At 44.4% G+C, this 25,318-nt stretch overlaps 1 protein-coding gene across 1 annotated transcript in view; it reads left to right on the forward strand.

Annotated features, from left to right (window-relative positions):
- KIAA1462 (KIAA1462 ortholog) overlaps positions 1 to 24,113 on the forward strand; it is a 35,035-nt gene extending 10,922 nt beyond the window's left edge. The window contains exons 2-3 of the mRNA XM_006887116.1: positions 14,529 to 18,259; positions 24,079 to 24,113. Of these exons, the coding sequence (XP_006887178.1) occupies positions 14,529 to 18,259; positions 24,079 to 24,113 (3,766 nt within the window). The remainder of the gene's footprint in view (positions 1 to 14,528; positions 18,260 to 24,078) is intronic.
- The last annotated feature ends 1,205 nt before the right edge of the window (positions 24,114 to 25,318 follow it).

Consider the following 25,318-nt stretch of genomic DNA (forward strand, 5'->3'; position numbering starts at 1 on the left):
TTGGGAGAGTGGAGGGAGGACGGTGCAGGAGAGGAAGACCGTCAATGAGATGGATCGATTCTGTGACTGGAGAGGTGGGAATAAGTCCATTTGAGATGGCTAGGTTGGCGCAGGATAGAAGAACATATAGAGCTCTTGTACATAGGGTCGCTATGAGTTGCAAGCGACTCGATGGCACATAACAACAACAGGGAGCTCTGGTGGTCTAGTGGTAAGGAGCTGCACTGCAATCCTGAAGACATACAGTTCAAATCCACCAGCTGCTCCTCAGAAGAAATATGGAAAATCTCCTCCCATTGCAATTAAACCACCTCTGAAAACCTACTGGAGGGTCAGCTATGGGTCAGTTCTGACTCATTGGTACACAACAAGAAGAAGAAATATCCCCAGATCGTGTAAACAGTTACTGTGCTTAGCTATTAACCAAAGTATTGGAGGTTTGAGTCCACCCAGAAGTTCCTCAGAAGGAAGTCCTGGTGATCTCCTTCCAAAATATCAGCCATTGAAAACACAGTGGAACTCAAGCTCCTCCAACACACATGGGCTCTTCTTTAATCTGAGTTGACTTGAAGGCAACTGCTTTTTTAGGTTTGGTGTATTTTAATTCTCAACTCACTCATTGCTGTCAGAATCAACTCATAGCTGACCCTCCAATTAATTTTCATCAGACTGTAAATTATACAGGAGGGGATTGTTAATCTTTCTCCCTCAGAGCTGCTGGTGGATTCAGATCACCATGGAGTCTCCACCTTTGGGTAAACAGTGCAATTACCTATTGTTTATGACACCAGAACACCCCTGTATTTTAATTAGGTTAACCATAATAATAGTTAGAATTAAGTGTTTATTTATAATGAGCTTATACTAAAATATATGATCTCACTTATTTAATACTTCCAACAAACTTACAAAGGAAGGTTTGATTTCCAACCAGGCTGCTACTTGGAGGCAAGGACAATGATGCTTTGTCTCGCATACTTTTGACATGCTCTTAGTAGGGGCTGGTCCTCAGAAAAGGGCATCATATGTGGAAAGGTGGAAGGTCAGTGAAAAGAGGAGGCTCCTCAAAGAGTTGAATTGACACAATGATTGCAACAATGGGTTCAAGTATAGCAGAGATGATGGGGATGGGACAAGATAGGGCAAGGTTCAGATCCAGTGTTGCGGGTTGCTTGTGGTCTACCCAATGGCACTTAACAACAACAGTGGTAAGGTATGCCAACCCAAAGGCAGACAGTTCAAATCCACGAGTAGCTGCATGATAGATGGTAAATCCCTTCCCATGTGATTTATAGCCTCAGAAAAACCGCTGGATGGTCAGCTATGAATCAGTTCTGACTAGATAACACATAACAACAATAACAATACAGGTGTGAAAACAGAGAAGTTTGGTACGTTGCTGTAGCCAGACACTATGGTAGTGGAAGCAGCCTGCCCCAGAGCAGATAAATGCAATCTCAGGACAATTTTATAAGAGGAATACAGACATCTTGTTGGCTGTGGTAAGAGGCATGAAGCCAGAACGTAATCCTTTGTTGTTTGCCATTAAGTTGACTTCAACTCATAGCAACCCTAGGGAGTCCTGCTGGCTTAGTGGTAAGGAAATGCTGTGTCCACCCAAAGGTATGTGGTTTGAATCTACCAGCTTCTCTGTGGGAGATAGATGGGAAACCTTCTCCTGTGTGACTTACTGCCTCTGAAAACCCACTGGACAGTCAGCTATGTTGTGTACCAACTCAGAGGTACACAACACAGCAATAAAATAACAACCTTCTAGGACAGAGCAGAAACTGGTGCCTGTAGTTTTCTAGGCTGTAATCTTCATGGGAGAAAATCAGCTGATCTTTTCTTCCATGGCCCATCTTAGGGTAGCTCTGGTTGACTTAACTCAGCTCTCTTTGAGGGTGGGCTGCCTTTGCTCGGCTCCCCCAGCCCTTAATGCCAGGCGGTATCTTTTTTCATTACATTTTTCCCAACCTAAGCTCTTACTTTATAAATCTAAGAAACTAATCAGAATGTGATTAGAAGCCTGTCCTAGAGGGGGGTGCAGATATTAAGCAGCCAGATGGGAAAGTACTACATCTGGAGATGACAAAACAGCTTCTGTCCCTCCTTCTGCTGAGGCTTTTCCTGGTCTTGAAGGTGGAAAACTATGTCTCTGCTGATTCTTGTCATTCCCTGGGAAGATACTCCCTAAAGGACTGGCTTCCCCTTAGACTCAAAGGATAAACTTACAACATGATGGTATACCAGCTGATATCTTTTCCCTCCTATAACTGTGAAAGTATTTATCCTTGGTAATGTTTGTGTGGATGAGAATGTTTGCACATGTCCTTAGGGGGAACATGTTGCCAGAATGAAGAAAGGTTCAGATGCCTTCTTGCCTATAAAAGCAAGGTCATCAGTGTGTCCTTAACGTTTTAATTAGTAAAATGTTATTTGTTGTTGTTAAGTACCATTGAGTATAGAGTATGACTCATAGCAAGCTTGTGAACTACAGATCTGAACCCTGTCCTATCCTGTGCCATCTTTACAATCTCTGATACACCTGAGCCCATTGCCACAGTCACTGTGTCAGTCTTCCTGGCTGAGGGATTTCCTCTCTTTTCACTGTCCCACCCAAGCATAATGTCCTTCTCCAATGAATAGTCTCCCCTAGGAACATGCCCAAAGTATGAGAGATGAATTTTTATCATATCTTTGCTCCAAGGAGTACTCTGGCTGGACCTTCTCCAAGACCTGTTAAAGCACAAACAGTCAGTTCATGGGATATTCAGCACTCAATCTATTTTTAAGAACTGTGGGTTTGGGGTCAGAAAAATGATTAATACACACTCTACTCTTAATTAGTTTGGAGGTTCAGGCTTACTCAAAAGCACTTGGAAAGAAAGGGTGGTGATCTACTGAAAAATTAGCCATAGAAAACCCTGCACAGTTCTGCTCTCACACATGTAAGCTTGTGATGAGTCTACAAGAAGGTGTTGTCATTAAAATACCCAACTTGAATCAGAAATGAGTGACTTGAGAAATAGGCTTCCTTCACTCTTACACAGGGAGCTCTGTGGGCCTAGTGGGCAAGGAATTGGGCTGCCAAACCAAAGTTTGAACCCACCTGTGGAGAACCACCAGGCGAGAACGTAATAAATCTCCCATGTGATTTACAGCCTCTGAAAACTCACTAGAGGATCAGCTATGAGTTGGTTCAGATTCTATGGAAATGAGTTTGGTATTGGTTTTCTCTCCTAAGTGCACTTGAGGGAAGTACGTTGTTCAGCAGGGACACGATTCATTATCAGCTTCTAGTACTTTCCATTGAAGATGGACAACTCCGTTCATGATGGCAGTGGCCCACATTTTGGCCGGCCCTGGCCCACATTTTGGCCGGCCCTCAGCCAGTTCCTTTACTTATTCTCTATTATCTCATACCTCTTTTCCTTACTTTTTATTCTTTGCTTCCTCCCACTTCCTATTCCTTTTCTTTCTATGGATGGATGTGTCGCTGGTTCACATTGTGATCTGCACACAGAGAAGGAAACAGGACCAGACTGTTTTGATTTTCCTGGGCTTATTTGTGGGAAACATATGCCAGACTTTTCCTCATAGACTGTCTTGGTCTGGAAGCACTGCTGAAACCTGCCCAGCATCCTCATCGTGCACCAGCCCCCGCTGACAGACAGTGGCAGCTGCCTTGGAGGTGCACTGGCCAAGAACAAAACCTGGGCCTCTGAGTGAAAGGCAAGAATTCTACCTCTGAATAGTTCACACAGGCAACACCTACCCTCAGAAATACTCTTTTCAATGGTTGATTTGCTTGTTTCCTGATTTTTTTAATATTAAGAACACACACTGCTAAGACTTTCATCACAGTTTGCAAAATGGGTTAGTATTTCACCTGGATCAGTATTGCATTCACTTACTAATTTGTAAAAAAACCAAAACCAAGGTTCAATCCCAAACCACATTGGCTGAGGCAGGGCCTCTTGAGTGGAGTCTCAGGCCTAACCCTGCAGACAGGAAAGATCTTGATGAGACTTTGCAAAATGAAAGTGTATTAAAGTCCCTTTCCAGAGAGGTCTTTGAATGCTGCTGGAAACCACAGAAGAGCCATGTGGGCCCATTTCTAGTGCTCAAAGTGATACAAATATTATATAGCCTTGTGGTGGAGCAAGTTGGCACCACTGTAGGAATAGTTTCCAGCATGACTTCTTTGATTGTTAGCTAAGCCAGCTCGTTTATAGCAACCTGACCCACTCTTAGGAGTTCAGGCACCTTGCTGTTGAGTAGCTGTGGCTTCAGGTGCTTTCAAGCAGGTGCTTTTCCAAGATGAATCCAAGTTGGCTGCTATTGTGCCCATTCTTGAAGGCAGGGAAGCTGACTTGGTTTCTTTTTGTTGTTCTCCTTGTTCATGTGTCTAAACTGAGCATTATTTGCAAGTTATAACATTTTATTGTGCTTCCTCTTGCAGATCCATTATTAAGTTTCTATCTTAAAAATAATAACAAAGTATGAATCTCCAGTAATAGTCTCCCAGGGCTTTAATTTGACTGAATCTTTGTTTTTTATCACTTAGACTCATTATTGTGGCGTTGGGGAAAGCAGCAGTCTGATATGTCTTTTGTGGACATGTCTCTGCCAGTGCAATGCTCTGTTGTTGTTAGGAGCTGTCAGGTTGGCTCTGACTCAGGTGACCATTGTGTATGACAGAACAAAACACTTCCCTGCACTACACCATCCTCACAATTGTTGCTGCCTGAGCCTCTTCCTCTTTTTTACTTATTTATTATTATTTTTGTGTGCATGTACCGTCAAATCAGATCTGACTGGTACAGGAGGAGATTGCCCCTCCTTCCCCGGCAGAGCATCTGGTGGATTTGAACCGTGCGCCTCTGGGATTGTAGTTGCAGCTCCTTGCCACTAGGCCACCAGAGCTCCCCTCTGAGCCTCTTCTTGCAGACACTTTGCTGTTGTTGTTAGGTGCCCTCAAATGAGTTCTGACTTGTAGTGACCCTTTTGTCCAGTTGTCTGTAACACCACCTGGTCCTGAGCCATGCTCACCATCACTGGGATGTTTAAGCCCATTGTTGCAGTCATAATTTCAGTCTGTCTTATTGAGAATCTTCCTGTTTCTTCTGGCCCTCTTTTTTTCCAAGCATGATATCTTTGGTCCCTCTTGATCACATGCCCAAATACATGAGACAAGGTCTCACCATCCTGCACTCTGGCTGTACTTCTTTCAAGATAAATTTGTTTGCTTTTTTCATTGTACAGTCAATATTCTTCACCAGTACCATGATCCAGAGGTATCAACGCTTCAGTGCAATGTACCATTCTTATTCATGTTGAACTTTCTAAATAGCCATTTGCATCCCTTGAGGTTTTCAGAGCAGCTTTGTCTCTTTTGGCTGATCTTTGCCACGCCTCACCACTACACACCTTAATCTCATAGCTGTATATTTTCCTTTTCCAAATTAGCCGACTAATTACCTTTGCCAGAGGGTTATTCCCACATTATAATATACCAATTATGACAAGGTGTGCTGAAAAGGAACATTGCAGGCTTCAGGCATGAACAGCACTGGACACAAATTCCACAGGGAACTGCAGCTGTTACCATTACACAAAATTCTCTTACCAGGGATGGTGAACACAAGTCTAAAGAGAAGCACAGACAGGCCCTTAGTGGTGCACATGGTTAATGTATTTGACTGCTAAACTGATAGGTTGCAGGTTTGAGTTCATCCAGAGGCACTTTATAAATAAAGGTCTGTCCATCTACTTCTGAGGAAAAAAAACCCAAACAAACCCAAGCCATTAAAAACCATCTATGGAACAGTTATACTGTGACACACGTGGTCATTAACATGACAGTAGTTGGTTAAGGAGATACTCTCAATGTCTTCTGCCAGTGTAGCAGAAGGATGTCTTTCTTCAGAAGAGTATGATGTTCTTCATGCTCACACTGTCTAAGTGAGAATGGCTTGGCACGTCTGCATGTAGGGAATGGGCTTTTGTTATAAAGGGTGGTAAGTCACCCACTTGTCCAGACCGTGACTTAAGGCGTGAAGGACATCGAGAATAATCAGCATCTGTCAGATACCAGTTGCTAGCTGGAGGGACATTGCTGGGCCTGGAGCCCATGTTAGTTAGGGTCTAGCCTTTTAAGTGTGTCCCTCCACTCCATTCTGACTTCCAGTGTGCTGTATGACCAAAGAGGCTTTTAGACCCTAGGTGATTCAAATCTGGACCAAGTTCAGAATTTTGTTCATGGAGGAAGGAGAGGTCACAAATTCTCAACAATGAATAAGTTTCTGTGTTTTATTTCCCATTAAATCCCCAGTTCATCCAGGCAATCCAGGCAGGCAACACAACTTTTTTTTTTTTTTGCTAAGCCACATGTCTCTAGCCCCAGTGGAACTAAGCTCAGATGATAGGCTGGGTTGCAGTGCACAGGGATATGCCATCTCTGTGAACCCAATCCTAGAGCATGTGAACCAGTTAAAAGGCCCTTTCAAAAATGGAGTCTGAGTATGCCCTTACTTTTGTAACAAAAGGAAAAAGAAAATAGGAGTCACGCAGAAAGTGCCTCCCTTTCATGATGATATGCTCCATGAACAGATCTCATTTTCCTTAAGCCCTGTTGTCTTCTACATGCTTATCTCACAAATATTTCCTAAACAGATTTCATTTCATCACCACCACGTCTCTCTTCTGAGATGAACAAGGAGCTGTTTGCAAATGTGACTTGGGTCTTGTCTGTGGCCTCCCTCGCTGCATAAAGACACTGTTTGTCTCGTTGGGCTTGTTAACACTTGGGCTGTCTAATTCCACTTTGTTTTCCTTATCTTTTGTCCCACCATGTTTCTGTGTACTCATCATGCTTTAATAAAAATCCCTCTGCTGACATTAAAAAAAAAACAAAGAAACATAAATCATTAGTTTCCTCTTTTTTAAAAGAAAAAAACACACCCTTGATCTCACCTTATTTCCTCAAATGAGTTAGGAAACAGACTCTTGGCTGAAACTACACAAGTTCCCACATAGATGTCATACATGGAAGGCAGGAGGGTAGTCGCACTTGATAACTTATCTGGAGGAGAAATTTACTGAACAGGTATGTGGCAGCTCTGGTGGCCTAGTCCGTAGGGAGTTAAACTGCCAACTCAGGGATGACACATCTCAGGCTGTTCAAATTCACCAGCAACTCTGAAGGAGAAAGATCTTCTGTGTGACTTACAGGCTCAGAAAACCTGCTGGAGGGTTAGCTAGCTGTAAATTGGTTCTAAACCAATGGAAATGAGCCTGAGTGGTTTTTTGGGTTTATTTTAAAATCATCTTCCTACAAGTTTGGTGACATAGTGTGCAACGTGTAATGTATTGAGCTACTAACCGTATCTTCTCCATCACCACAGCTCAATTCTTCTTCTGTCATCCTTTTTTATTGTCTGGTTCTCAGATACATAGCAAGTGATTGAAAGACTGTGGCTGATTCAGATCATTGTTCCTCAGTATGTAATTGAGAAGAGTCCTGAATTTCCCCTGGACTGCCAAAAACCAAACAGATATGTCTTGAAGAAAGTGCAGCCAGAGTGCTCCTTTGAGGCAACTTTGTCCCACAAACTTCAAGCATGTGGCTAGGCTATTCTTTGGAGAGGGACATCCTGCTTGGGAAGATAGTGGGGCGGCAAATGAGAGAAAGACCTTCAACCAGGTAGATTGACACAGTGACTACTGCAGTGGGCTTAGTGTGTCACAAATTTTGAGGAGGAATGGAATAGATAACAGGGTTCAGATCACTTGTTCATTGTGTGGATAGCTATGAGTTCTTACTTAACACAATGGCACCTAACAACAGCAGTAAACAGAAGGTCAGTAATCAAATCCATCAGTGGGAGAACAAAGGACCATCTTTGCCCATAAAGATTTAGTTTTGGAAACCTGCTGGAGGGTCTCTATGAGGTGGAACTGACTCAGCATCAGTTGTGTTGCTGTTGTGTACCATCAACTCTGAAGTGACTCATAGCTGACCCTCCAGCAGGTTTTCAAAGGCAGTTAATCACACAGAAGAGATTGTCCCTTTTTCTCCCTCAGAGCAACTGATGAATTAGAACTATGTACTTTTGTGTTGGCAGAGCAATCCTCACCACTAACCCCCTAGACCTCCCCCTACATCAGTAGATATTATTAAACAGAAGGAGCTCCGCACTCAGCTGCTAACTGAAAGGTTTTGAGTTCAAACCCACCCAACCCTCCTGTGAGAGATGGATCTGCTGATCTGCTTCCTTAAGGATTACAGTCTAGGAAATCCAGTGGGAGCTCTAGTGTGTTGTATGAGGTCAGTATAGGTTGAAATGGACTCAGTGATGTCCAATGACAATAGCCTTGCCTTGTGGACTCCTTCCATGCTAGGTACAAAGCAGGGTGAATGCTTCTTAGTTTCTGTGTAATGTGACTATTTTATATAATAAAGTACTTACATTTTCCCAGAAGTGTTTTCCTTAAGTTGCAATTTTAGCATATTATGTTAATTCAGAATGTTTACCCTTTTTGATTAAATTTATATGGCAGTTTTGACAAATTTTAGGTAAAAATGTCACATTTTGGGGAGAGGAAAGAGACTGACTCCATCGGAAACTGACCACTTTGCTTCTCCAGGATAGGAGCTTTTTATAGTCTGCTTGCATTCTTCTTGTCCTATTTATGTCATTTTTTATTTTTCTTCTGATTATGTGCATAGCACACATGCAGACAAATAATACTTTGGGATTCTGATCACCTCTCTAAGCACATAGCATGTTTATTGTGAAGACAATGACCTATCATTGTGAAAATAAGAATATGTCACATAGAGCTGTTTCTTCCATAAAATTGGAGACTTTAGAAAAATTTGGTTGGCCTGTGAGGAGTGAGAATGGTATTTAATAAGGCTCTGGTGGCCTTATTAAAAAAGTGGTGATAAGCTGCGCTGTAATCCCAGAGACGTTCAAATCCACCAACTGCTCCTCGAGAAAAGGGTGAGCATTCTCCTCCCGTGTGATTTACCTCTGCAGGGTCAGGTGTGGGTCACAGCTCGGTGGTACACATCAACAACATGGTATACACAGCCTGCTTGCCATGGACCTCAGGATGGAGGAGATCATACACTTCCCAGTGATTTATTTTGTTGTTGTTGTTGTTAGGAGCCATTGAGGGAATGACGACTCACACGGATCCTGTGAATAACAGATTTAAATCTTTCCCTATCTTGTATCATTTTCATGATCTCTGATGCGCTTTTCTTGTTAAAGTCACTGTGTCAATCCGTCTTGTTCAGGGTCTTCTCTTTCTCAGACCCTCTAACGTCCCCACCGTGATATCTTTTTCCAAGAATGTGCCTTTTTCCTGACAACATGCCCAGAGTCTGTGAGATGAACTTTCACTTTCCTTGCCTTCTAAGGAGCACCCTGGCTGCACTTTCTCCAAGACAGACGTATTTGTTCTTTTGGGATATTTTGTACATCCCTCCATGATATAAATGGTTTACTTGCTTGGCTGTTAACATGGAAGTTTGCAGGTTTGAGTTTACCTGGAAGCACCTCAGAAGAAAGGCCTGGAAATCTACTCCCAAAGTCAGCCGCTGAACGCTGTCTAGAGCACAGTTCTACTTGGTCACACAGGGAGTCACCGTGTGTCAGAACGGGCTCAACAGTAACTGGTTCTTCCAACTGTAGTGTTTCATTAACTTGGAATTTTTACATCTTTTCCTTGGACACTGCACAGTCTAGGACCTTTCACCCAGTAGGAGCTGAGAATCTGTAAATGGTTTTTCAGATTACTGATTGTCAGTGAGGTCACTGAGATGTCCCAAGGGAAGGGACAGTGACTTTCAGGCTAGCAAAGATCCAGGCTCACCTGGGCAAGACCATCACAGAGGCCAGGGCCAAATAACCTCTTCACTCGCAACAATCCCCACAGAACCTGACCCACGCAGTGCTCTATTCAGCATTCAGAACCTAGATGCTTGAAACATGATTTTGACAACAGCAACCAAGAATTGTGTCCTCTAACATGGCCAGTGTTAGGACAGCTTGCACTGTGTATGACAAGGAAATGCAGAAGCATGAGGCTGCTCAGTGGACAAGGTCTTGCTTATAAAGGATTTTAATATTTCCTACATTTTCAGCTTTTTACCCCCTACTATGAGGCGGATTGATTCAGTGACTGGGGTAATTGGGATGGGTGTGTCAGAAGCAGTGCGATTGGCACAGGATAGAGAAGGGTTTAGGGCTGTTGTACATAGGGTTGCTATGAGTCGCAAGCAACTCGACAGCACATAACAACAACAATAACAAATCGTTTATTTACAGAATTTGAATACGAATTTGAGCAAATTCTTATCATTTCCCTTACACCCCCCATTAAATTGGGGAGCTTTAAACTAAGGTTGAGGGTACTCCAGTAGTCAGTAGGGAGCGGTGCTACTAATCCAAAGATGACATCTCTGGCAGTTCCAATCCACTGGGTGCTCTTTAGGAGAAATATAGGTAGTCTCCTCCCATGAGATTTATGGCCTGTGAAACCCACTGGAGGGTCAGCTAGTTATGAGCTGGTTTCTGCATTATGGCAATGTATGAGAGAGAACTAATATTAATTTTAAGTAACTTAAAGGGATAGTGTCAGGATATGACAGGCTGGGTATCTCTGCCTTTTAAGGGAAAGAAGTTAATTACAACCACAACAGTAATTATAATACCTTTAAAAAAAAACAAACACACATACACACACACACAACAACTATGAGCTCTGTTGAGAAGCCGCTTTTTGGAAAGACTTCACCCAGAACCCAGTGGTCCCTCCAGTTCATAGGGTTCACAAACATAGTAGCTATAAGTCCCTTCTTATTCCTCATTGACTTCACTCTCTAGAATGCTATTGCTGAATAGTAAACTATGTTTTAGAAATAATTTGAAACCACAAAATGTGAAATGACACATTAAGCACATTACAAAACCCCCAAGCACAATCTTAGCAGTAACCAGAGAAATAGTCTTTTAAACAATGAGAAATAATAAAAAGACCCACGTCAGTAGTTCAGAACCATCAGTGATTTTCATAGTCTGCTTCCATAGACTTTCACATCCTTGCAGACCCTTGGAGGTAGTTCGATGGCAGTGGAAGCAGAAAGAGAATGGATGATAGTAACCAAAATTGAGAAATGTCCAGTAAAGACAAGCTGTCCTCTATGTGGTAGGTGGGAATGCAGATGGAAATGGTTTATCTAGGGTCAGGTTTGCACACAATATGGATACAAACAAGTAATGATTGATTTGTCCCTTTTCTAATAATTTTCTCTAAATGATCAAAGACATACATAAATACACATTTGTAAATCATTACTGTTCGTTGCTGTCGAGTTGATTCTGGCATATGGCAAATGACAGCCCTGCCCCCTCTAGGCAAGGTAGGGTAACTCCATAGGGTTTTCAAGGCTGTGAGATTTTGGAAGCAGATTGCCAGGCTTTACTTCTGAGGCACCTCTGGGTGGACTTGAACCACCTACCTTTCAGCTAGTCCAGTTCTTAAGCAACACTTTGCAAATAGTAGTATTTCTCAAAATGTGCTAGGATAGAATCCATCTAAATGTCAACTAATAATAGGAAAGTTAAATCACATAATCATTGTTAGGTGCCTTCGAGTTGAGTATGACTTATAGCAATTCTATGAACACTGGATCTGAACTCTGTTCTGTCCTGTGTCATCCTCACACTTACTGATTCCTAGAGCCCATTGTGGAAGTCACTGTTCCAATCCACCTGGTTGGGGGTCCTCCTCTCCTTTGCTGACCTTTCACCCTTCCAAGCATCATGCCTTCTCCAAGGATTAGCCCCTCCTAGCAACATGCCCAAAGTATGTGAGACCTTGACATGCAGCACTCCGGCTACACCCTCTCCAAGACATATCTGTTTGTTCCCTTGGTAGTCCACGGGATGGTCAGTGTTCTCCTCCAGCACCACGGCTGAAAAGCATCCGTTCTTCTTTTGTTATCTATATTCATTGTCCAGCTCACAGATGCATAGCAAGTGAATGGAAAGGGCCTTAATCAGACGCACCCTAGTCCTCAAATGGCATAGATTACTTATCCGTTAAATATGCATAGAATATTACCTATCAATTAAATATGCAGAGACTATTGAGGTTTTCCAAGGTTGTAAATCTTGTGTGAATCAAATCACATCATCTTTCTGCTCTGGCGTGGCTGGTGAGTTTGAACCACTGACTTTTCAGTTAGCAGTCAGTTCTTTAACTACTGTGCCATGAGGGCTTCTTTAGTGAAAAACCAAGAACCAAAACCAATTTTATAAGATATAAAGTCTGTATTCTTTTACGTACTAGGTGCGTACACTAGGTGATACATGTCAAAACAACTCTTAAGTAGAAAGCTTACAAGCAATTTTGGTGCTTTTCTGTTTTTGCTAAGTTTTCAAACATGATTATAAATTACTTTTATGATTTAAAAAGTCAATGGTTATTTCAGAGGGTTGAACCATTTGGATTTCCCTAGACCCTGGTCACTCATAGGTAGTAACATAGCTTGACTTTTGTATGTAGTCAAACAGTATTGATCAGATTCTTTCTCTGGTTGCATTAGAGCAGCAATTCTACCAGCTCTATATATGCTCGGATAATCTGGGGAGATTTAGATTATACTTGAGGCCTGACTCCTTACTAGGTTGTCCAAAGAGCTGGGGTTGGCCTGGGTTTAAAAGTGTTCTTAAAAATAATTTATAAAATGCCCATTTGTAAGGTGTACAGCTAGCTATATGGGGACGGGCTGGCATTTGATTCTACCGTTTCCTACCTCAGATAGAGTTCTGCTTCAATACAACCACCTCATATTCTTTAGAAAACTCCAAGTTGATTCTGACTGTAGTCAGATTCCAAGTCTCTTAGAATGCTGTTTAAAACTACAGATTCCTAGGGACTAATTAGTCACTTGGTCATTGCTGCCTAGCCAGAACCAACTCATAGCTGACCCTCCAGTGAGGGTTTTTGGAGTTTGTGAATCACACAGGAGGAGCTTGTCCATCTTATACTTTTGGAGCAACTGGTGGGTTTGAACTGCTGCAGAAATGTGACCTCTCAGCTACCAAGGTAGCTTTCTACGGACCATGCCAGACCTTTTCAATTTGCATAGGTTTATATTTGTATCTCTCTTCTGGGAGATTGCTGCCATCAGGGAAAGGTGGGACATGCAGGAGACCAGGACCAACAGTCTTGGCTGCACATTGGAAGTATTTGCGATCTTGAGAAGACGCTGAAGCCTGTCCTCCATTCTTCCTCTCAGCGTTTGATGCACTAGATTAAGATACAGTCTAGGTGTCAGGATTTTAAAATTCCACCAGTTGTTCAAAGTGAAGTCAATGCAGTCAAAGTTGAGAACCACCTATCTTACCTGTTCTCCAGGGGTAATCTCCAACCTAAAGTATCAGAGTTACCAGAGAACTTATTAGAAATAGGAAGTATTGGGTCCCACTCAGACATAAACCCAAGCAAAACCCGTGGGGGTGGAATTTATTCTGGCTCACGTCAACTCCACATGTGTCAGTGTAGAACTGTGCCCTACAGTAGATTTGTAGAAGGTGATCACCAGGCCTTTCTTCCATGACACCTCTTGGAAGACTTGAACCTCCAAGCTTTTGGTTAACAGCTAAATACATTAGCTATTTGCATCATGCAGAGGTTCTCTAAACAGGTCTCTTGAATGAGGAACTGGGTTTCAACCTAGGAATCTAGGTTTTAATAATGCTTGTGGGTGATTTTGAGGTACATTAAAGTTTCAGAACTAATAGGATCAAAGAAGGAGGCCCACTGGCACTGTAGTGAAAAGCTCTCGCTGCTCACTAAAATAGCTGTGGTTTGACCCCACTAGCTAGTCTGTGGGAGAAAGATGCGGCATCTGGCTCCCATGAATATCCAAGTGCAGGGAAGATGAAGGAACTCTGGTGGCCAGGAGATCAGGCGGGGCCGTCTCCTCTGTCCTGTTGGCCACTGCGAGTTTGAATGAATTCTCTGGCAATGTGTGGCCTGTCACAAAGCTGTGTTGTTAAAAGCTGGCTTCCAGACCTTGCTTCCAGAGATTGCTTAGTGGGTCTGCACCGAGCCACAAATCCACACTTAATTGGACCTCCAACAGCCCCAGACCACACCTTGAGAAACCCTCAAGCAGGGCTTGCCCTTGCTCCCTTCGGCATTTTAAAGTTCTAAGGGCCTTGGCATCTCTTGAGCTCAGCCAGCATCCCTGGTGTTCTTGTGGTCAGCTTGCCACTACTGCTTCTAGGCTCTTGATTGCAAAACATGTGGCCATCTTCCAAACTAAACCAAGAGGACATGCTGCCTTTAAAGTTAACAAGTATCGTGGTTGGGATACATTTTTGAGAGAGGTACTGCCCTGAGTCTCACTTGGAATGCTGCTCATGGAAGCTGAGATGGACATGCTTCTTCTAATCTTGCCCTCCCTTTGTGTGATGCTTGTGTCTTCTTTTATTTTGCAGGTTTTATAATCAGCCACCATTGGCATGGTCCTCTCAGCCACACACAGGGAATGACCAAGCCTGTTGGAGAAGAAAGGGACAGGAGTCCAGTGGCTTGTCATATCCGAGGGACCGAGAAGACCTGGAGGTCAGAAGACTGGCCCAAGCCCACAGTCGTCCTGGGCACTGGAGGGAAGGCCCATGGGAAGTCAGTGCAAGGACAGAGAACGTGACCAAGAAGGCAGCTGTGGAAGATGAGCTGAGGATGCCAGGCACTGCCAAGTGGCAGCATGTAAGCCTGGAGAACTGGAGCCAGCCCAGAAAGCTGGGGAGGCAGATGTCCGATGGTGGCGGGGAGAAGTTGTTTCAGGACCCGTACTCGCTTGTGCCAGGAGAGCACGCGCTGAATCCTCAGAACAAAGGGAAATCCCAGTCGTTACCCAGAGTCCTGTTCCCCGAGAGCCTGAGTTGCATGGAAATGCCTGTTTCACTAAATGACGGACACTTGCCAGGTGTCCCTAAGATGCCACTTTACCCTCCAAATTGCACACCAAACCTGGAGTCCACAAGGAGCACTGAGAAGGGGGGCTTGACACCCCCTTTCCCACAGCCCAAGTTTGGGAGACCCTTGAAGCCTCCATCCTACGAGACACACCAGCAGTCCAGGGGAGGGGTGGACGGCTGTGAACACCAGGACAGCCACCCTGCCGATGACCCGTATGCCTCCTACTGGACCAAACCTGGTGACCCCCAGCAGGAGCACTGTGGGTCCGACTCTAGCCTGGAGCCCCCAGTCTATGTACCTCCGCCATCATACCACTCGTCCTCCCCACACATCACAAACCCCTACCTGGAAGACACATCCAGAGCTGCATGTGGGAGTCGCAGCCAGCAGCACCCCCAAGCTGAGAAGGCCAGCACCAGCTGCCAGGGTTCTGCTACGTCCCTGGGGACCGGGGATCGACTCCGTGTGAGCCCAGGCTCTCCTCGTGGACTCCCCCAGGACTCCTGCCCCTCCCCTACTCGTGACAGCTCCGTCCAGTACATCCCCTTTGATGACCCGCACATACGACACATTAAGCTAACACACCCCCAAGGTTACTTCAAGGACCCCAAGCTGTATGATAGACCATACAGCACTGCTGCTCCCCACGAGCCAGCTCCCAGGAAAATGGAGCCAGGGAGTGCCTTTTTGAGCACAACAGCTGTGGCCCCTGCCATTTCTGACCCCAATCCCAGATGGTTGCCCAGCCATCCTCTCAGGGAAGGTGACCCCTGGGGCTCTGCTGACCAAAGAGACAGCCACGCAGAGAGAGGACAGCGACTTAGCACAAAAGGTGCCCAGCGTGGACAGTCAGTCGGCCCCACTCCTTCCCCAAACCCACCAGCCCAGGGTACCTGTGAAACCATCACCCAGCTCAAACAGTTTGAAACTGGGCTCCTGACCAAGAAAAGTTCAAAGAAAAAAAAGAGCGGGACTGTGTTTTGCTTGGTTTCCATCCCAGTAAAACCTGAACCCCATCTGCCAGAGCTTGATAGGAACAACAATGACTTAAAGCAGGGCGCTGATAAAAAGAGCGGGCTTGATAAGAGCCCTGAGCTGCAAGAACAAAGTCTCCTGAGCACGTCTTCCACCGACCTGGAGCTGCAGGCCCTCACAGGAAGCATGGCCTGCGGAGCACAGCCAGGAAAACAAGAGCTGGGGGAAGCCAGAGACAAACAAACAAATGACCTAAGATGCAGTCCCCCTGTGAGACACAGAGGGCTCAAGGGTTCTGGCCCATGGCCAGGGTACCAGCTCAGAGACCAGCAAACGCAAACAAGTTTCAACGAAGAAGCCAAGAGCTCAGAGCTCCCCAGTGGCGTGAAGCCAGGAGGCCCAGAGAACCCAGTGCTGACTCCAGGCTATTACAGCTCTACTGCCTCTGACCAGCCGACGCATACAGCACCAGCTCCCGTGGACCAAAGGCAGAGGCCAAGTGCGCATCACTTAAAAGGCCAGATGTACCTCAACCTCTCAAGCAATAGTGCTTTCTCCAGGACACCCTCAGGCGTCAGTCAGGCCCCCGAGTCCAAAGCGCACCCACCACAGCCCCACCTGGGTGGCCTGGGACACGCAGCCAACCCTGCTCCCAAGGACGAGGTGGTAAAGGGGGAGCCAACCAGCCCGTGCAACACCCAGCAGTTATTTGGCCAGTTTCTTTTGAAACCAGTGGGCCGTCGTCCCTGGGACTTAATAAGCCAGTTGGAAAATTTTAACAAAGAGCTTCAAGAGCAGAAAGACAGTAGTGGTAGTGGCAGTGAAGGCAGTAGTGAGGAGAGAGAAGGTGAGGAACAGGATGACAGTACTGACTCCAGGTGGAAGGGAGCCGGCTTCGGCAGCTCCAGCCTGGTGGTGACAGGCGAGCAGCAGCCGACGATGCCAGTGCTGGAGGAGCCTGGGTTTAGGTCAGGAGGAGTGAATAGTAAGTCTGAGAACTGGAGTGAGGAGCAGAAGGCTGGCCCCCTGCCCCTGGGGTTCCAGCAGGCTGAAGACAGCAGAGGGGACCCGTTCAGGTTGGCAGATGGAAACTGGATCACAGAGAAGAGAAACCAGGAGGTTGGCACCAGGCAAAGCAAGCTAGCAGTCAGCCTAGGCCCTGTGAAAAGAAGGACAGCATTTAAATTAAGTGACACAAAGCCAGCTGCCCCGTTCTCCCCATCCGAACTGAGGGAGCCGTGGGAAAGGCAGATATTCACGGAGGATGCCCCTTCTGTGAAACCGAGGGAAGGGGCTGCACCAGAGGCAGAGAGTGGGGACAATGAGGACATGGGGTTTCTGCTCTCTCTTGCTAACAAAAACCGAGGACTCTCAGCTCCAGACTTACGGTCCATGGGGCTCCCTACGAGACCAGAGCAGGGTACCAATGAGATAGATGGCATTTTAGAGAAAGTGAGTGCTTTAGAAATCCCCCCAAATGAGTCCCTGCAAGAAAGGGCTGAACGGATCCTGGGCATTGAGGTGGCAGTGGAGTCCCTCCTACAGGCCAACAAGAGAGCTGGACACAATCCCCGCCCCGAATCTGGTGAAAGTGCCTTCAGGACGGAGTCGCCCAGGGAAGAACCACTGACCAGCACAGTCCAACGAGATGGCCCTGCTGTGACGAAAGATGCCTTTTATGGCCGGAGGAAGTGTGGCTGGACAGAAAGCCCTCTCTTTGTTGGAGAGAGAGACATCACTAGAAGGACTCCCTGTGACTCTGCCCACTCAGGTATGGACGGGGATAGTACCAATGACACCTCCAGGCCTGAGCCCCCGTCCAGCCCCCAGGTTCCCAGATGCATGGATCATAGGGACTTGGAGACCAAACCAGCCTTCAGGTCCACTTTGTTCCATTTTGTTGAAAGGATCCCAGGCCCAGAAAAGAGGGGCAGAAGCACCTCCAACGTGATTGAAAGTTTACAAGAGAAATTGGCCTCCCCACCACAGAGAGCAGACTCTGACAGACTGATGAGAATGAGAGAGGTGAGCTCTGTGTCCCGGATGAGGCTCCTAATAAGTTCTAGGAGCAGTGAGTCCACAGAGGAGATGGAGGACCCCAAGGTGGAGAGGGGCCAGGGGGAGCAGTCCAGAAGCCACGTTTCTCTGAATGGTGGGGACCTGCCTCACAGAGTGGCCTCCCTCCCCAAGAACATCACCATGCTGGAAGACAGTGGGCATCTGGCAGTGCAGGGTGCATGGAGGAAAGGTGACCAGGACTTCTTTTGCCCAGGTGAGGTGCTGAGTCAGAGCACAGACTTGCAGTGTTTGTTTGCATTCCACAGAGTCCCTGGTGCTACAAATGGTTAGGTGTTCAACTGTTAACCATAAGGACGGAAAGGTTGGAGATTTGAATCCAACCATGAGTACCTTGGAAGAATGACCTGGTAATGATCTACTTCCCCAAAAAATAGCAGATATTGAAAACCCTAGAAAGCGTAGTTCTAGTCCAAGATAACGTGAGACCACCATGAGGCAGAGTCCACCCAACGGTGACCGAGGTTGTTAGGTGACTCTGAGTTAACTACAACTCACAACAAGCTCCTGAATAATATCTCTGAACCTTGCGCTGTCCTGCACCATCTGCACATCCCTGTCATGCTCAAATTGTTGTACTCACAGCATCAGGCCATCTTGTTAAGGGTCTTCCTCTCCTTTGCTGACCCTCCACTTTCCCAGAATGAGGTTTCTTTCCAAGCACAGGCCCTTCCTGACAACATGCCCAGAGTATGTGAGATAACAGTTTCACCATCTGTGCCTCTGATGAGCAACCTTGTTGCCCTTCTGCAACTAAACATTCTGGTTAGTTCTTTTAGTTCTCCACGGGCATTCAGGACTCTTCTCCAACAAGGCTGATGGCTGATGAAAACGTGCCTATAGAGAAAAGATAAAGTTGAATTGTTTTCACCAAAAGAAATCTCATTTTACAAAGAGTTATCCAAAAGCTTCCTTTTCCAATTCAGGTCTTATGTTGTGCTTAAGATGATTATATAATTGTAGAAATTATATCAACTACCTTGAGAAGTTTGAAGCGGTAAACCACTTACGCACTCAACTTTGGGACAGGCACCTTGGTGAATGCTGTCGGAATCCACAGCATTTCTGCCCTATTATACCCTCTAAAATAATGGTTCCGCTCTAGTTCCACTCTGATACATGGACTTGTGATGGTCAGAATCATCTCAAAGGCAACTAGGTGGATTTTGGCAAATTGACTGTAACAATGTACTTGAACACGACAGATGATGAGGACTGCGCAGGGTAGGGCAAGGTTCAGATCTGTTCGTAGGGCCTTTATGAGTTGCACTTGACTTAATAGCACCTAACAACATTTGTTTGTGTTTTTTTTTTAAAGTTGGGGAGCGCTGCAGCCCTCCAAGTTGCATTTTACATCATTGCCTGGACCTCCGTGCCCCCCCCTCTTTTTTTTTCTTTTTCATTTTGCTGTGTAGCCCCTACCAGGCTAGCACCATCTCTACCTCTGTTTCTCTCTTTTTATTTTGGAAACCCAGGGATCAAAAAAATAGATGATAAAGAGCAATTTTTGCTGTTATACCTGAAAGAATCCAGAAATCTGTTGCTAAACAGAAAAGAAAAAGAAAAAAGAAAACACACCTCCTACTCCAACACAGTATTTTTTTCCGAATGTCATGGAGGTGTTAGCCAGTGTCTTTCTGCTGCTTATGCAAAAGGCATTATTGGAATAATATATTTTGTCAGGGTCCTCTCAGATCATCTTCTTGTGACAAATCTGGTATTTGTTGGGGAGGAGAACTCTACGAATGTGAAACCTTTGCCAGTATGGTAGAAAAAGTATTATGTGGGCTATTTTTAGGACTGTTGGCATTTATTGTAAGTATATAGATGATTTATCCCCTCTTCTACCTCCTCAACCCCAACTAGGTGCCCACTTATTTTTTCATTTAAGCTTGGGAGCTTTCTAAAGTGAGTCTCCCCGTCTTCTTAGCACTGAGGTGAACTGTTCAGCATCCCATGTGTCCTTTGTAATTTGGGACTAAAGAGATGCTTACCTATTCGATCTAGAAGGTTAAGCCCTCCCACATCTGAGAATTGTAGAAATTTTAAGAGTAGAAAGAAATCTTACTGTAGTTAAATGCCAGACCCCTTGCTGTCAGCTTAACCCTGACTCACAGTGACACCTTCCCCTCTCCACATCAGGTCCTCAGTCTAGAAGTCTTTCCAGGAGAAACTTCCTCCCATGGAGTGACTGGTGTTTACAAACCAGCAGCTTGTCAGTTAGCATCCTAATGCACAACACACACCACCGCCAGAGCATCTTCATTAAACCCCAGCATGTATTTCATATCTTAGTTTGTGGTCACAGGTTCTAGAAGTATTTTAAAGAATACAATTCTAGTTCAGTCAGATCACTCATTCATTGTCATCAAGTTGCAATGGACTCATAGCTGACCCTCCAGCAGATCATCAAAGACCTTCAATCGCACAGATGGAAGTTACTCCTCTCCCTCCTGAAGAGCAGTTGGTGGATTCGAATCTCTCGGCTTTGGGTTGCCAGTGCACCTCCTCACCCACTAGACCACTAGAACTCCCTAGTTTAATAGTCCCTCACTTAATAGTTTGACCACTTGCCATGTAAACAGGGTTGGATAGATATTTGAAAACATCTGATAATGCAAATTTTTAGGTTAGCCAGCATTAAAGTGGCACCCTCATGGTCATATTTTGGTTACTTTTTTTTAGTCATAGTTACTAACAGAAATTTTAAATTCTTTTTCCCCCCGCTCCTTGTCTGATGGATTTGTTCTTCTGAGCACAGAGGACTACGGTGTTAACCAAATATCTCTGGCATTCTTAAATGGTTAGCAGGGTACTACTTAGAATACATTTTTTACATATTTTATTGCGCAGTTGGCCAGCCATGTATGCACCTGTACCTTTTTCATGGTGGTGACCAGGCCAAAATTGTTCCTTTAGAATGGAGCTCTGGCAGCTTAGAGGCTAGAGAGTAATGTTGCCAACCTGAAGGCAGTCAGTTCAAATCCACCAGCTGCTCTCTGGGAGAAAAGATGAGCAATCTTATCTAAGCAATTTACAGCCTCTAAAACCCCACTAGAGGGCCACCTATGAGTCAATTGGACTCAATGGCACGAAGAGAGAGAGAGTCCTTTAGCGAGAAATGTGAGTCATATGAGGCTATAAAACTTTTCCACTCATTATTTTTACCTTCGAATATAGCCTTGTTGCTATGCTGTTGCTAAACTTTTGAACATTTCTCCCCCTTTTGGTGCACTCTATAACTTTAAACATAGGATCCTCATCTCCATTCCAACCTCTTTCTGCTTCCCTGGCCCATGTGCTTGGGACCAGCTTATTATTCAGGGCCCCCTTAAATTCACGTTTAGTTCTGGAACTATAGAATAAGATTCTAGTGTGTATATATATCCATCACACACAGTTCCAGAACTTTATTATGTGTGCTGTATTAAATATTGTACACATTGTAGTGTACTTAAACATCTCCATTTCACATGGCAAATGGTCATTTCAGCTGACATCATTTTAGCAGTCTTTTTTGGCTCGGCCTGAGACATCATCAACTCGAAGCTAATCCGATCACAGGATCCCATTTTAGCTGCATGGATTCTATCTCTTCAGGAGTGTAGCAACAAGCACTGACTGGCTCAGATGCTGCTAGTCTCATCGGACTCTTGCAGATTTTCTGAAGAGCTGGAGGTGAACAAGGAGACCACCTGCTTCAGATTTCAAGTAGGGTAAAGCTGGGAGGCCTGAGAGTGCCAGACATTGCTATTTTACCACTTTTTGTGGCGTTTTAATGGGACCACTAGAAAAATTGATATTACATCTGTGCCTTGCCTTGTATTTGTTTTGGACCTAGTGCTCCCTGATCTGAAGAAGTGGCCCTTTCATTGTTCTATGGAATTCTTGCCCTTAACTTTACCCATGGGCATGGGTACAGAATGAATGTATGATGGATGTATCCCCTGGGTCCCCAGAACTGAGGTGAATTCTTCAGTGTTCCAAGCTATTATAGTTTTATAATTATAAACTTCTTACAGGCCTCCAAACTAGCCAGATGTTTGACTTTTTCACATAGTCAATCCATTTAGGGACTGGCTTGCCCTGTTCTCAGCAGAGAAAAAGACATCTTTACCTGTGGGAGATCAATCACAGAATCAACACAGCATGAGGCTGAGTTCCCACAGATGCTAGCACTGTCCTCTGCTGTTAAGAAGTGCTGTTAAGTACAAAGTGTCAGGAGAAGGCCAATACCCTCAACTGTCCTCTTAGTCATGGCAGAAATATACTGCAGATGAATTGGAAAAGTGTGAAGAGGGCCTGGTTAAACCTATTTGCTGCTGGATAAACTGGAATTTCATTGATCCTCATAATGCATGCTTGTCCCAATGGACTAGAAGGTCTTGCTTTATAATTACTCTTCTATCACAACAGTATCTCTTGATAACTTCTGGGCAAATCACAGCCCCAGAAAAGCAGTGGAGGTTCAGCTAAGAGTCAGTTCCAGCTTGACAGCAGCAAGTATAGTTAAGAGTTTCTGCTGCAAGTTCCATCATCGCCACTGTGTACCCTCTTAACATGGCCATAACTTGGGAGGGCCTCAGGATTGCCTGCATTGCAGAGGTGGGAGTTTGGACCTTGCCAGTCTCAGTAGCACCCAACTGCAGCAAGAATGAATGGGAGTGCGGGATTCTTTTTGGTATAGTGTGCCATTCTGGAAATTCAGGCCATCTGGGCACACTGTGGCAATTCCCAGAAAGGACAGAGAACAGCTCAATGTATTGACCCAGTCTCCTACACACATGTGTATGTGTGTGAGTGTATGTATGTGTGTGCATATGCCAAGCAGTCAGGATTTCAGGGTCCCTTCCTTATAGGGAACAGTACTGAATCACAAAGGTAGGCCTTCTGATGGCAGCTTTCTATCAGTTAGAACTTTAATTTACCAAAAGGAAAAAAGTTGTGGATTTAAAAATCCTCCTCAGCATTAGCTCAGCATATTACTACCAATTTATTCACATTGGATTTAGAGTTACTTGTTCTTGTTGTTATGTGCTGTCGAGTCGCCTGTGACTCATAGCCACCACCCTATGTACAATAGCTGCCCTGTCCTGAGCCAGTCTCATTGAGTCTTGACACTCCTAACCCCATTTTCCCAGTTATTGTATCGTCCATCTCATCCAGGGTCTTCCTCTCCTGTGCCTTCCCTCCACCCTTCTGAGTGTAATGTCTTTCTCCAAGGACTGATCCTTCCTCACCATGTATCCAAAGTATGTGAGACAGAGATTCAAAATCCTAGCCTCCAAGGAAAAACTTGGTTTCACCTTCTCCAAGACAGACTTACTTGTTTTCTTGGTGGTCCATGGTATGCTCACAACTCTTCTGTAGCACCACAACTCAAAAACATCAATTCTTCTGTCATCCTTAGTCATTTTCCAGCTCTCTGATGCATAACAAGTAATTGTGAAGACCATGGCCTGGATCAGGCACATGTTAGTCTTTAGACTGAAATTGTTGCTCTTCCATACTCTGGAGAGGTCCTCGACAGCAGATTTTCCCAGTGCAATATGAGTTACTTATATAGTTTAGTAATTTAGAGTTACTTATATTCCATTCGCATTTCACCATCCATGTTTGACTTATGATCATAGAGAATCAGACCAGTTGCCCAACTTGTAGTGACCCCACGTGTCACAGTAGAATGGAACGCCATAGGGGTTTTCAGTGGCTGATTTGGGGGAAGTAGGTTGCCATATCTTTCGTCAGAGACACCTCTGGGGGTCTTGAACTTCCAACCTTTTGGTTAACAGTTAAGCATATTTGAATCATCTAAAGTTCCAAACACAACCCTCTAGAGCAGTATTTCAGCAGTTGTATTTTACTCCTTATGTGAAAACAAGACTTTGATGTGCCTTAGGAGTAGCTTTTACACACTTATGGATCTTGGAACATCATTCTTTATGGTCTGAGGACTAAGCATAGAGTGGGCCAGTTGAATATACCACTAATTCTCTCTCTCTTTTCTTTTTACAGATTCATATGATCCTAGCAGAGTGGAAAGGGTTTGAGGAGATGAAGTTTGGGACCACATCAGTGTGCTGAGTCTTCTCTTATTTGAGTCTTACCTGCACAGCTGGCCCACTTGCAAGCTAGAAATGACGGCTGTCAGGGTTGGTGCATCCTTCACCACTGCCACTAGGACTTTAGTCATTCCTACAGAATTGCTTGCTGGAGATAACGGAATAGTCCATGGAAACCATCTGTTCTGACACCATAAAGACTGCATCCTTGCATTTCGATAAGAGTTTTCAGACTCCTTAATGATGGGCTTGGCCAAGTTGGTATATGGTTTGGGATACATTTGATAATATGGTTTGGTGAAAATGTTTTGTGTGAACATTTGGACAGGGGTGATCCAGTAAAATGATTTTGAAAGGATCTTGAATGTTATAAGTTCCCATTCCTTATCTCCACTCACTTTAAAAGAGTCAGGGGTTCCACAGTCTTTGCCTGGGATTTCAGCACTTTGAGCTTAGGGTAAATATGGAATGAATATGTATGATATATTTCTAATCAGTTTGGCCTTCTGCTGCTGGGAGTAACTTTCTCTATGAGTAACTTGCCATCAGAGAGTAAAAGCAATATCTTTTAAGTTCCTAAAAGGTTAAAGTTTGTACTATAATGTACCAAGAGTATTATTTATCTGGCAACGGAGTACTTTGATCATTTGCAAACATGCCATTGTCTGCTTTGCACTCAGTATTATCTATTTTTATTTTCCGTATGGATGTTTAGAAATTCTTTATATGAAAAAAAATAATTGCTGGTTTAAAAAATAGACCATTTTAACAAAGTAACTATATTTCTTTTTACAAAAAAAATATGCTATTTTTCTATGATGTGAACAATTGTTAGGTGGCAGATTTTTAAGGAAGTGTTATTTTATTTAAAAGAATTGGTATCCCTCGGTGTGAAAGGAACCCAAAGAGGTTTCTCACTTGCTTTAAAATGTAGACTACGATCCTGACGCACTTACAAAGGCTGCGATTTTTATTTTATTCTAAAAAGGTATTGCAAATATATACATTACAGGGTTAATAAAATAAACTCTCACAAGATTTTTTTTAAAAACAACCAAACAACCAAATGTAGTTGTAAGAGACTATATTTGAAAAGAAGCCTCCCTGAACCAGCCAACATCCTTGCAGTAATTTTTGCTGCCGTATCAACTGTAATTACCAAAACGTGGTTTCAGCCGTGTGCGTCTGTGGGG

The sequence above is a fragment of the Elephantulus edwardii genome, unplaced genomic scaffold, assembly GCF_000299155.1.
Source record: "Elephantulus edwardii isolate Elephantulus edwardi_28Jun2011 unplaced genomic scaffold, EleEdw1.0 scaffold00054, whole genome shotgun sequence".
Lineage (NCBI taxonomy): Eukaryota > Metazoa > Chordata > Mammalia > Macroscelidea > Macroscelididae > Elephantulus > Elephantulus edwardii.